The 11,778-nt window shown below is 43.3% G+C and overlaps 2 protein-coding genes across 2 annotated transcripts in view; one reads left to right on the forward strand and one right to left on the reverse strand.

The window, feature by feature from the left end:
* The window catches only part of si:dkey-246g23.2 (solute carrier family 66 member 2), a 49,147-nt gene extending 40,442 nt beyond the window's left edge, over window positions 1-8,705 (reverse strand). The window contains exons 1-3 of the mRNA XM_035642629.2: window positions 8,548-8,705; window positions 5,120-5,393; window positions 3,820-3,953 (exon numbers count right to left, since the gene is read on the reverse strand). Coding sequence (XP_035498522.1) covers window positions 3,820-3,953; window positions 5,120-5,328 — 343 coding nt within the window. The 5' untranslated portion in view covers window positions 5,329-5,393; window positions 8,548-8,705. The remainder of the gene's footprint in view (window positions 1-3,819; window positions 3,954-5,119; window positions 5,394-8,547) is intronic.
* Window positions 8,706-9,297: 592 nt separating this feature from the next.
* Window positions 9,298-11,715, forward strand: hsbp1b (heat shock factor binding protein 1b). The gene is made up of 4 exons (XM_035643285.1): window positions 9,298-9,487; window positions 10,684-10,750; window positions 10,926-11,052; window positions 11,172-11,715. The coding sequence occupies exons 1-3, from the start codon at window positions 9,443-9,445 to the stop codon at window positions 11,045-11,047; spliced, it is 234 nt and encodes a 77-aa protein (XP_035499178.1). The 5' UTR covers window positions 9,298-9,442; the 3' UTR covers window positions 11,048-11,052; window positions 11,172-11,715.
* Window positions 11,716-11,778: the final 63 nt, after the last annotated feature.

Below are 11,778 nucleotides of genomic sequence, written 5' to 3' on the forward strand. Positions count from 1 at the left end.
TGCGGCACAGGAACGTCGAATCATTCAGCTCTTCAACAACGTGGCCTCAGCGAGTCTACGTAGTGAATCTACGTTTTCCACCAGGAACATTAGGGAAAACACAGGACCAGGCAGACGAGGTCAACCCGCGGGTATCGAGAGTCCCATCTCTTCCTCTGTTCGCGGTCTGGCAAACGTGTGCCGGCGCCCACAAACGGCCTGTTAAATAGGGGATTGTGCCTCTGTGACTCACGAACAGGGGCTGTAGGCCAATTGGCTGGTTGATGTAAAGAATGTCAATATGACCGCACAAATAAGATGAAAAAAAACTAAACGCTTGCGTTTTAAATACTCGTTACTAGCTCCAACCAGGAGAGGGCGGTGTCGTTCCACTTTTTATCAAAATCAAACTTAATTTCTTGTTTCTTGTAATTTCCGAAACTGATAATGTTTGGGAAATAAACTATTCACATCAACAGCATGATTGAAATAAGCTATTTGCCTTATTTCTAACCCCCCCCCCCCCCCCCCCCCCCCCCCACCCCAGTGCACATATATCTTCGTCTGTTCACAGTTTCTCTCACTGCACCAGGCCTGACGCTGTCGCCCGAGGTCACGTTTCGCCCCTTTGAACATCTCCCGCTTCCCCTCACCTTCCTGTCAGCCTCCCGATCCCCGTGTCACCTGGCCAGGACTGTTAATGTGGAACCCCCGGGGAGGGGGGGGGGGCAAACGGCTGGAAGCCGATCAGTCGGCGGAGAGACCAAAGAGTCTGCAGCCGCCGCAGACAGTCACCACTTCATTTCGGTTTAGGACATTTATTGCAAAGCCATTTTATCAATATTTAAACGCTGATCTTTCATTCTGCAGTTTGCAGCGTCATCACTGCATCATTGAGGCATGAATACAAGCTAATGTACAGCATAAAAACACAAACACACAAAGAATAAAACTTCCAAATGAACGCTGTCTTATATGAATGATAAGGAAGATGGCCTGATTTGAAAATTGAATTCCTCATACGATTACGAAGATTCTCATTCAGCCTCCCCCTGAAATTAAGGGACAAACCTTGAAAAGATGAAAAACTAATTAATCTGCATTTTCAGAGTGCTCGAATTTAGTTCCTCTGAAAAGTTCAGTAGATTTTAGGATGAAGATATTAAGATAAAATATTTGCAACTACAATCAGTTCTTAACATGATAAGAGTTACATCCAAACCTGCGAGTTGAAGTACGCCCCAAAAAAAAAAACATGTCAAGGACAATTTTCCATATCAACAATGGAATATGAGAACTGAGCAGACCAGGAACAACACTAAACTCCAGGGAACTGTTAAACTGTACGAGAGAAAATATCTCAATACACGATCGCGCACGACAATGTTCAAGTCCAAGTTGATGCAACACAGCGTTCATCTCCGAGGAGGATTGTGGATCATTATTGCTTCATTGCTATCATCGAAATCATCACAATCATCATTATTATTATAATTATAATCATTACCATTTCGATTTGATTCACCATAGCAGGAAACGAGTATGAAAGCAGGTCGGCAGGTTTGAGGGACAGTCAGGTTCCGCTTTGGCCTCTCAATAACACAAACCAATCAGGTTTATGATTCTTTTAATTGTGTTTTAGTGCGGTCAAAGCATTTAGGATCACTGCAGCCATGTACGGTGAGTTGGGGAAAAGGCTCTGTACATTAGGCTGTGTACAGGTTGTATTAGAGGCACAACGAATGTGCTTAGGTGATAATAATGCACGGGACTCAGCACATTATTGAAATATGGAATACGTGGCCAGAGAACTTGTTTTCTTTTATAGTATGGTAAGAGGAAACAGGTGGAGGCTGTGGTGAAGTCTGAACAGTCTGCAACAACAGGTTGTCACGAGGGAGGAATCTCACACACACACACACACACACACACACACACACACACACACACACACACACACACACACACACACACACACACACACACACACACACACACACACACACAGAGCATGATAGTCCCAGACGACCCGACTGGAAGACAGAGGGGAAGGGTGGACGGAGGAGGTGGGAGCAGGTGAAGAAAAGAAGGAAAAAAAAGAGAAAGGTGGAAGAAGGAGAAAGACAAAGAGCAGAGAAGGGCGACAGAGGAGAGAACTCGGCGCGAACGACACTTGCAGGTGATGCCAACACGCGTCCTGGCGCGAGGAAGCCACGTCGCACAGCGGCGACCCTGATGCGATGGAGAGACTTTCCACAGTTGGGACGGAGGGTCTGCCGAGCTATTCCCGTCCCGACCCCACCGTCCCCCCAGCGTAACCCGCTCGCTCCGTGAAACAGGATGCCGGGCTCGCCCCTTCACAGGCTGGAGGGGGGCCGGGGGCACTGTCGCTGTGCCCAGGTAGTAAGTAAAGACTCGCGCGCTAATAATATTTCATGAACTTTTTGCTGAGGCGAGAGAAGCACAGATGCCCGCGACAAAGACGCTCGCTGCTCTACCCAAGTTTTCTAAATCTAACCCCAACTTTAAAAAAAAGATTTTGCCGTCAGACGAAACAAATAGACTTCGACTTCATGAAGAGATACTTCCCGTCCTCACACATCCGTCAAGATAAAATCCACCGGCTATCGTAATTTATGTATTCAATAATACAACGCTGCGCTGCGCGACCGCGGCCTGATCTAATAAAAAACGTACTCGGGATTGAATTTCCGAGAGCCCATTTGCAAAAGCAATCAACTCGAACAACGCAATTACACATAAAAGACAGCACCCTGTATAGAGTGACCCTGAAAATAAAGTCTCGGGTGCGCTCCGTCCTGCACGCACACGCACAATGCACAGTAGATGCTGATATCATCTCCTCTATCTCACCCAACACCAAGGCCTCATGCACGTCCTACACACACGCGCGCACGCGCGCGCGCACACACACACACACAAGAGTGATTGTACACCAACTAATTAATGTAATATACAATAAAAGCTATTATTCTGAACAGCGTAATATATTGATTTTGGAAATATGGATGAGGCGCAAAGATGATGAAACACATAAATTGGCTGGTTATCTGGAGAAAGCCAGGAAAAAAAAAAAGCTTTCATCGGGTCAATTTATAGATATGTACGTGATACGTTCGTTTGGGATTTCTTTTGAGATTATTTTCTTTTCTTTTTTCCGCATGTTTTGTACATGAAATACAGGAAGAAGACTTGGGTTTCGTAAATTACGGGCGTCTTGTACCAATGCCTCATGCACGTCCCACACACACACACACACGCGCGCACGCGCACGCACACACACACACACACACACACACACACACACACACACACACACACACACACACACACACACACACACAGAGTGACAGTACACCAACTAATCTATCCACTGGACATTTCTGCTTTGCCGTGCACTTTCCTAAATATCCGAGCATCTACATTGTATATTGTTACTTTTACTGCCGAACAGTAGCATTTGTTTCAATGTCTAGACACAAAATCAAAACCATTCAGTAAGGAACATGGGAAATGAAAATAAAACCACAGGGAAAAAAAGTGGTAAAGCATTTTGAGAAAAACCAGCAGCATTGCCATTTTTAGCTTTTCCAATGGCCCCCTCTTTTGGCAGGAAGAAGGAGTCGAAGCACTCGGCATTCAAACTGCTGACACAGACACGAGGTATGTCAGAGATGCTGGATCAGCCGCTGCCTTGAAATGATTTATGTATCTACATGTAAACGATTAGGCTGCTGTGTGTGTGTGTGTGTGTGTGTGTGTGTGTGTGTGTAATCATTATGTGGTGTGTTGTTTAAAAATGGGCACAAAGCCAGTTACCTGACAGCCGGTGGCGCCTGGTGCTCACTCGGTTGGTGTGCTGGACCGCGCAGCAGAGGTGGAGCATGGCGAACATGGCGAGGATCATCACCACGCTCTGGAGCAGCAGGGTCATCTCAAACTGCTTCCCTATCCTGAGGGGACACGGGCGACACGGCGGTCACATTTATTCATACGGGAGCGAACTTGGAGAAACGACAGGCGAATAGGTCACTTGTAATAAAAGTTACAAAAAATAACATCATAATAATAATAACAATGAATGAATGTAATATACAATAAAAGGTATTATTCTGAACAGCGTAATATATTGATTTTGGACATATGGATGAGGCGCAAAGATGATGAAACACATAAATTGGCTGGTTATCTGGAGAAAGCCAGGAAAAAAAAAGCTTTCATCGGGTCAATTTATAGATATGTACGTGATACTTTCGTTTGGGATTTCTTTTGAAATTATTTTCTTTTCTTTTTTCCGCATGTTTTGTACATGAAATACAGGAAGAAGACTTGGGTTTCGTAAATTACGGGTGTCTTGTAATCTGGGGCCAAATGCCTTTGAATGACACAAAAATAAAAGAAAGTATGTGCATGTATGTATTTATGCATGTTTGTAATAACAGCCAATAAGCAAGGCATTTAAACGCCACTGTCATTACACGGGTTTCATTATGGATTATATATCAAACGGGTAATAACCAGATACCAAACATAATCTATCGCAGATGGCAAATATGAAGCTTTTATTTTTATCGATAAGTATATGAAACATTCTATCTTTCTATGTGATTTAAGAGATAATGGAACAAGTCGTGTGGACTCTTTATCTTTCTTTCCTCATTTACATGTGAACACTACATGTTACTTCTTCTACAGTGTAGATTCACCAGTCTTGTCGGAGGGTGCTGAAACGCATGGACTGTATTTGGAGATATTGCATTGTCCTGTATTGTATCTGTGAACATGTGACTGCTCAACAGAAGTAGATCTCTTTTATAAGAGTGTTAAAAAATGATCTATTAAACTCTTCCTTCTCCTGTCCCTCTACTCTGGAAACAATGACTAATCCTCCCTGGTGTGCAAAACTATTTCTGAATATCTGCCGAGTGAGCAGCGTGCGATTCCGATCGTACATAGTCAATCTACTGGTTCCTAGTCCATTGACTTCTGACACTGAGACTGATCCGTGGAGTGACCTTGTCAAAGGGCACGACCCCTTCCAAAGGGGAAAGAGGATGAAGTCAACAAGAAGATAAATACATCTGAAAGACGGACAAAGTGTCTCCCCTCTCATGCTCACCAGAAGAATATGCGCAGGATGTTGGCGACGAGCAGCACCAGACAGACTCGGGTGGAGAAGCCCTCCGTGTTGCTGCTCCTCCGGATCTCCTGGTACTGCGGCACGTAGGGCAGGGCCCCGCCGAGCACCATGACGCAGGACGCCAGCCAGGACAACAGCGCCCACGAGCCCGCCGCGGCCTCCTCCTGCGGGACCGCCTCCGCATCCATCGCTCTGAGAGGAGATCAGGATTTATCCGTCGAGGCCTGATGTCTGTTCTGAGGCAACCGGAGGTCTGCAGCAAGACAACACAGCAGTAAACACAGATTGCATGCAGAGGCCTCAGCACCTCAGGCAGAAATTCAAGCAGACCGGTGGCTCGGGCCGGAATGACCAAACTTAAACAGGGAAAAAAAGGATCTGTCTCAAGCGTTAGAACCACATATGTCTTATTAATTTTGACATGTCACAGTAAAGGTTGCTTTTTAAGACATGCACAGAAGTCATATTTTCCAGAGCTTTTCCTGCCAGGCCCAAATTTTGAATTGCTGAAATATGTCTGACCGAGCCCATGTGAGAATAAAACATTGCCGGATGATTTACGGCGAGCGACTGGGAGCTCTACCCCTTGGCTGAATGTTCCGGAAATGTTCCCGCTGTCGTGAACGGCGTCTGACTCGGACCAATTTCCAACTGATGTCCGGTCATAATCTGGTCGACATTTTCCAGAGTTCATGTTTGAAGGCAGCTGAAGAAAAGCAGCGGTTTAGAACAATAAAATGAATGGTCCCATTGAGCGGCTTTAGAGTTCTGGTGTCGGAAAAGCTGCCATTTTTACTTGACACCTGAATGGCAGATGACAACGTTATTAATCAAATACTCAAATGCTATAATGATACTCTGGCTGTGTGAGGACACACGCGAGCAACAACAGGAGCTGCCTGTAGAAGCTGTTGAAGCAAGACGCAGACGTGAGAGTTATTTACAGTAGGAGGATGTCAGTTGGGGAAGTGCATCAAAGATGAGAAATCACACAGAGTGAGAGTGAGAGAGAGAGAGAGAGAGAGAGAGAGACGACAGGCAGGTACTGGGGGGCATCGCTGAGGTGACCTGGGTGGGAGGTGACCCGGGTGGGAGGTGACCCGGGTGGGAGGTGACCTGGGTGGGAGGTGACCCGGGTGGGAGGTGACCCGGGTGGGAGGTGACCCGGGTGGGAGGTGACCCGGGTGGGAGGTGACCTGGGTGGGAGGTGTCAGCGCATGTACTCACAGTTTAATATTACCAATAACCGACTGTGCAATATTTCTATTTAGTCTCTGTGTGCAACTATTGCTTCCGCTTGGTGGAATCAACTCCGCGTGACGTCATGGTTGCGTTCACGGGCGCCATCCGCTTTATTGCGCAGTTTAGAAAGAGACGAAAATAGTACAGACGTACTTTCATGTCAGAAATGCGTGATTGGTACGAACAATGGGTCTGGCTTTGATAACCTTAGGAATAATTGCCTATTTAAAAAAAAAATGAATAGGCCCCATATATAATACATCAGTATCTAATATCAGCTCAAATTTTCAAACCTTGTTCATGTTCATTTGGTAGGTGGATTTTATAACTACTACAGACAGGCTATAGCTGTTTTCACGTGTCCAGTCTTCATGCTTTATACATACTTTATCCGAAAGATATGATAATCAATCTTCTCATCAAGCTCTTGGCAAGAAAACTAACAAGTGTACTTCACAAAGTGTTGAACTATTCCTTTACACCATTAAGAATCATTGCCAAGTTTTTTTTTCTAAATATAAATTGGCTGATATATATATATTTTCTTTAATCCATAATATTGTCAGCCCCCCAAATATCCATATGGTTCAGTTGGGCTCTTGTGCTCCAGTTTCTACTGTGACTCTTGTGGCTTTGTAATAATTATTGCATAACTCAACTTTTTTCATACGATCATAAACCCTTGTTCCCAGTTTTGCAGCCAGTCAGCTGACGGGTCATTCAGTAAAGCTTAGCGACCGAGTCAACGCTGGGTCAGCACACAAAGAAGCACTTAAGACAAAATAAAACTTAAAAATAAGGAACTCACTAACAGGTTCTCTGGTATTAATATATATCATTTATCACTCGCTGGGTATGATTGCTGGTGTGAGGCTGATTCAACACAGAAGCAGATGCAGCTTTACGCGGAGGAGTCAACCAGGAGTCTGATTAGTTATTAAATATCGGCTGTAGGTAACAAAGTAATACTAATCCAGTCACTTCTCAACTTCCAGGGTTGGGTCAGATTACTGTAAAATGTAGTCAGTTACCGATTACAAATGATATGGCATTGGATTACAAAAATAATGTTATCTAATCTGAATACTTTTGGATGAAAATATTGCACCTTCCACCAAAACAATGGACGCAACCACAACATTTTGAGTTGCACAAATTAATCTGTAAAACTGTTTAAACATCAGAAAATATTTTCAACGCAAATAAAATGCATTTATCATACTCAGCATTTACAAAACAAAACAAAAAAGCATCATCAGTATCTATAAATCATAGAGAAATCAAATAAAACATTAACAAAACTGGCAACCTGAGAGGAGTAATGAGTAATGCATACTGTAGAATATATTTTTTTTTAATTCTTATTTAAAAATTGCCATATTTTAAAGAAAATTAAATTAAGTAATCCCTTAAAACGTGACAACAATAACCTTATTATACTTTTTTTTCCAAATATAATCTGGCCTGATTATGTCTTTTTTGGTAATCTGATTACATGTAATCCGTTGATACCCAACCCTGACACTGTACGTTCATACTTCATGAGATTCAAAGTCTGAGTTTTAAAAAAACAAAAAAATTCAGATTATTGAACCCAGCCCTTGAACTCATTCCAAAAAAAAATGCTGTCAGCTTCCCAGAAGTTAAACATTGTTGTGGAATTTAACAATGCCGAGACATTTTCCCTTCTGCACGGAGGTTTGTGAGTCAACCATCACACACACACACACACCCCGTAGTAACTTTTAGTGGGCTGGGCTTCCTCCTGCACCAGAACAAGCTGAGTGTTATGTAAGCAGAGCATAACTCCGTGGGGTTGGGCCAAACATGCCTGAACTTTCAGGCATCTATTTTTTTTGGGGGGGGGGGGGGGTGCTACTGGGCAACAGCAACTACAGTAACATGACACGAAGAAACAGCCTGCAACGCCCTGAACGCACCATTAGTATAGTTTTCAGAGAGGGGGAGTTACACGCGTGACGTGTTGAAACCGTGTGAGGAATAACTCTTCTAAAATTCTTATTTTAAAAGTCTTTTTTTTTTTTTTAAACCTATGCAAAAGTCCCACATTGCTCGTCGCTCCCGGTTGTTAAGATCTGTGATGCCCCGTCAAAAGAAGCGGAGTTTTTTTTTAACAGTTTCAACAGCTTTCCAGCTTCACTCACCAAGTCTTCACTTTCATCCACGTCCCCTTGTAACTTCACTGAGACATACACCGAGCAGCGAGGATCAGCGTGAAAAAAACCACACACACACACACACACACACACACACACACACACACACACACATATACCGGGCTCCCTGCCGCTCGACTCTCAGCGCGTTCACACGGGAGGAGGAGGAGGAGACGCGTGCACGCGCCCGGACACATGCAGTCTTGTGTCCAATGTCTTCAGAGGACATTACATTGTTTTCCTGTTGACTTCTTCATTACCCAAATCGAAAGTAAAAAAAGAAAAAGGAAAAAAATGTTCATTTTCAGAGAGCAAGTATTTTATGACAGTGTATTTTTCTCATATATATACATATATGTATACATATATATGTATACATATACATATATGTATATATATATGTGCAATAACCAACTGTGCAACATTTATATTTAGTCTCCATGTGCAACTTTTGCTACTGCTCTGTATATAGTATTTATATATCTTTTTTATTTAATGTTACTATTTTGTACATACTATTGCTTTTTCGGTATTTTCTCTCTATACTCTTCTGTCCACTTTGCTGCTGTAATGCCCAAATTTCCCAATTGTGGGACGAATACAGGTTTATATATAAGTCTAGTCTTTTAGAAGTTGCAAATGTCTAGAAAAACTACAAACTATTCCACACGCGCTACCATCCCAAAACTCCACGTCCCACGTGTCTTAGCGCCGTGTTTCAAATCTCGCGAGACTACGAGTCTGTGTGTGTTGTGGAACAGCTGACTGTGCAGTGGGTGGTGCGAAGGAGGACGCTTCTGTCTATTTCGAACTGCTACCGACCCCCATAGCAAAACAATAAAACAAATCGAGTTATTGTACCGATCATCATCTACACCTCGACATGGCCGAGACGGATCCCAAGTCGGTGCAGGACCTCACCAACGTGGTGAGTCGCGGTCGCGCTGGCGAAGCCCCCGCGTTAGCTACAGTAGCTTAGCATAAAGCAGGCTAACGATGGTTAGCTTATAGTAAGCTAGCTGGCAAGCAGCGATTAGCCAGAGTTTAGCGTATTCAGAGAATGGCGAGCTATTTATTTATTAGACAATATAATATAAAAGCTCGCGGTGTCGGTGTTTTAATGAAGCAAGAACATCATTACAACGTGTGTTCGGCTTCATCGTGTTTATGTAAGCGATGGTCGCTTGGGCTCTTCTGAATTACATCACTCGATCACAACAGAGCAACACGCGTAGTATTACGTAAACGGCTCCCGCTGCTGCACTGGAAGTCAGTCGCCATCATCAGTTTCGTGCATATTGAATCATTTTAAAGATAATTTAAACAATTCACTGTGCAAATGACAATCCTCCTTCCCTCATTGAGTGAAACGGCAGAGGGAGCTGAGGTCATGTTTTTGAGTGTTGTCATGGAGATGGCTACAGAAAGATGCGTTCAGTGTCAGATATAAAAATCCTCTTTTGCTTTATTTCTTTTCTTTGATGTAATACATGTTTTCCTATGGATTTTGTATTCACAGAAATTGTAGCCCGACGCTTCCTCTCAAAAACTCTCCAAACATTTTTTTTTTCTGTTAATATTGTACATGTCTTGTTTTGTTTAGTTTTTAATTAAAATTTTGCTTTATTATACAGTTTCTCGATACGAGTTCCCTTCATTAAGGTTTCCTATGCGGAATTCGTTTTGTGAATCCTGGGGAGCTCCTCATCAAGTTTTTCTGCATTTGAGTCTTAAAATTGGTGAAATTAAACCAGCGGTCAATGTCTGAGGGCCCTTATACCACTTTGTGATAGAAAATCAAATGCACACCAATGTTAACTGATGGGAGCTTTCACAGACATCACTGTGAATCAAAGAGTCATCTCCCATGGTTACTGAGCATTTGCATTGTTGTCAAGGAAACAAGGGATACTTATGTTATCGTTGTGGAGCACATGCATGGTGCCAGTGCCCTGTAAGTCCTAATACTAATACACTGGCAGTGTTACAACTTGAATTAACAATGGCGTCACACTCAGTCCACAGTTTATACTTTACAGTTTACTCCTTCCTTCAGTGGGACAACTTTGATTTGAAAATTCATTATTTTTGACACTTACCGTATTTGTGCCGTCTGTGTTACAGGTCCAGACGCTGCTGCAACAGATGCAGGACAAGTTCCAGACCATGTCAGACCAGATCATTGGAAGGAATATCCTTTCGTGGAATTGATGTCAGCAATTACTTCTTCGTTGATTAAATGCATCAACGTTCTTATTCCATAATTTCCCTCATCGTGCGTGTATTTTCTTTTCCCCCAAGTGCAGACCGACACAGACATTTAAGAGCCGTCGCATTTTAATTATGAACCTTAACCGCCTCTCCACTCGATGAGATGAGCACTCGCATCGATGATTTGGAGAAGAACATTGCAGACCTGATGACCCAGGCTGGTGTCGAAGAGATTGAGGCAGCACCGGAAAAGGCTAAAGAGGGTCAAGGCTCATAGTGAAGGTAAGGAGGAAGCTTTCTCTGCTTAGGGTTTTAGTTTAGCCATGTCTGGTTGATTACTTTCCTCTCAGTCACAGCCAACTACAACCGTTTTTTCTCTCTCGTTTTTTTCTGTCCTGCAGGAAACAAGGTGTGAAGGTTGGGCCTAAATCCAGGAGCAGCAGACTTTTTCTTTTAGAAAAAACCTACTTCTATCGATTTGGTGTGTCGTTGTGTGAAATGCTTTTTTATATATATTGACTATTGTGAAAAAAGGTTACAGTTGTGTAATGACATGGAAAGCTGGACATTATTTGTGGGCTAGAATAGTGCGATATGTCCCTCCAGAACTTTAAAAACGCTAATGTGCAGGAATGCGACTTGTGGATTTCGTGTGTCGACCTGGAGGTCTTTTTTTCCTCTCTCCCCGCTGCCATCGTATATCGCTGTTAATTCAGTCCCAGGAGGTGAGGCCGATGGGGAAGGCTTTGTCCAAGCCTGTGCTGAGAAGCTTACCCCCCAGGTCAACAGGCCAGTAGAACCGCCAACCCCCACCAACATAAGAGCTGGGCACCATGAACATCTGAAGCCCCCGCAGTGTTTTACAAACGGCACTGTCACGACCAAGATGTTGGATGCATTCCATTTCCCCTTTTGATTTTCTGCTATTAAAGATATTTAATACTATGCGGTTTGTCATGTATTATATAACATCTGGCCTGAGGTGCCGAGTAATTTTTAAAGAAAATA

Source organism: Scophthalmus maximus, chromosome 7 (genome assembly GCF_022379125.1).
Source record: "Scophthalmus maximus strain ysfricsl-2021 chromosome 7, ASM2237912v1, whole genome shotgun sequence".
Lineage (NCBI taxonomy): Eukaryota > Metazoa > Chordata > Actinopteri > Pleuronectiformes > Scophthalmidae > Scophthalmus > Scophthalmus maximus.

Coding starts and splice junctions, on each gene's coding strand:
- hsbp1b (XM_035643285.1), top strand. CDS start 9,443: ATGGCCGAGACGGATCCCAAGTCGGTGCAGGACCTCACCAACGTG. Junction 9,488..10,683: donor TGCAGGACCTCACCAACGTG/GTGAGTCGCGGT, acceptor TCTGTGTTACAG/GTCCAGACGCTGCTGCAACA. Junction 10,751..10,925: donor AGACCAGATCATTGGAAGGA/ATATCCTTTCGT, acceptor CCGCCTCTCCAC/TCGATGAGATGAGCACTCGC.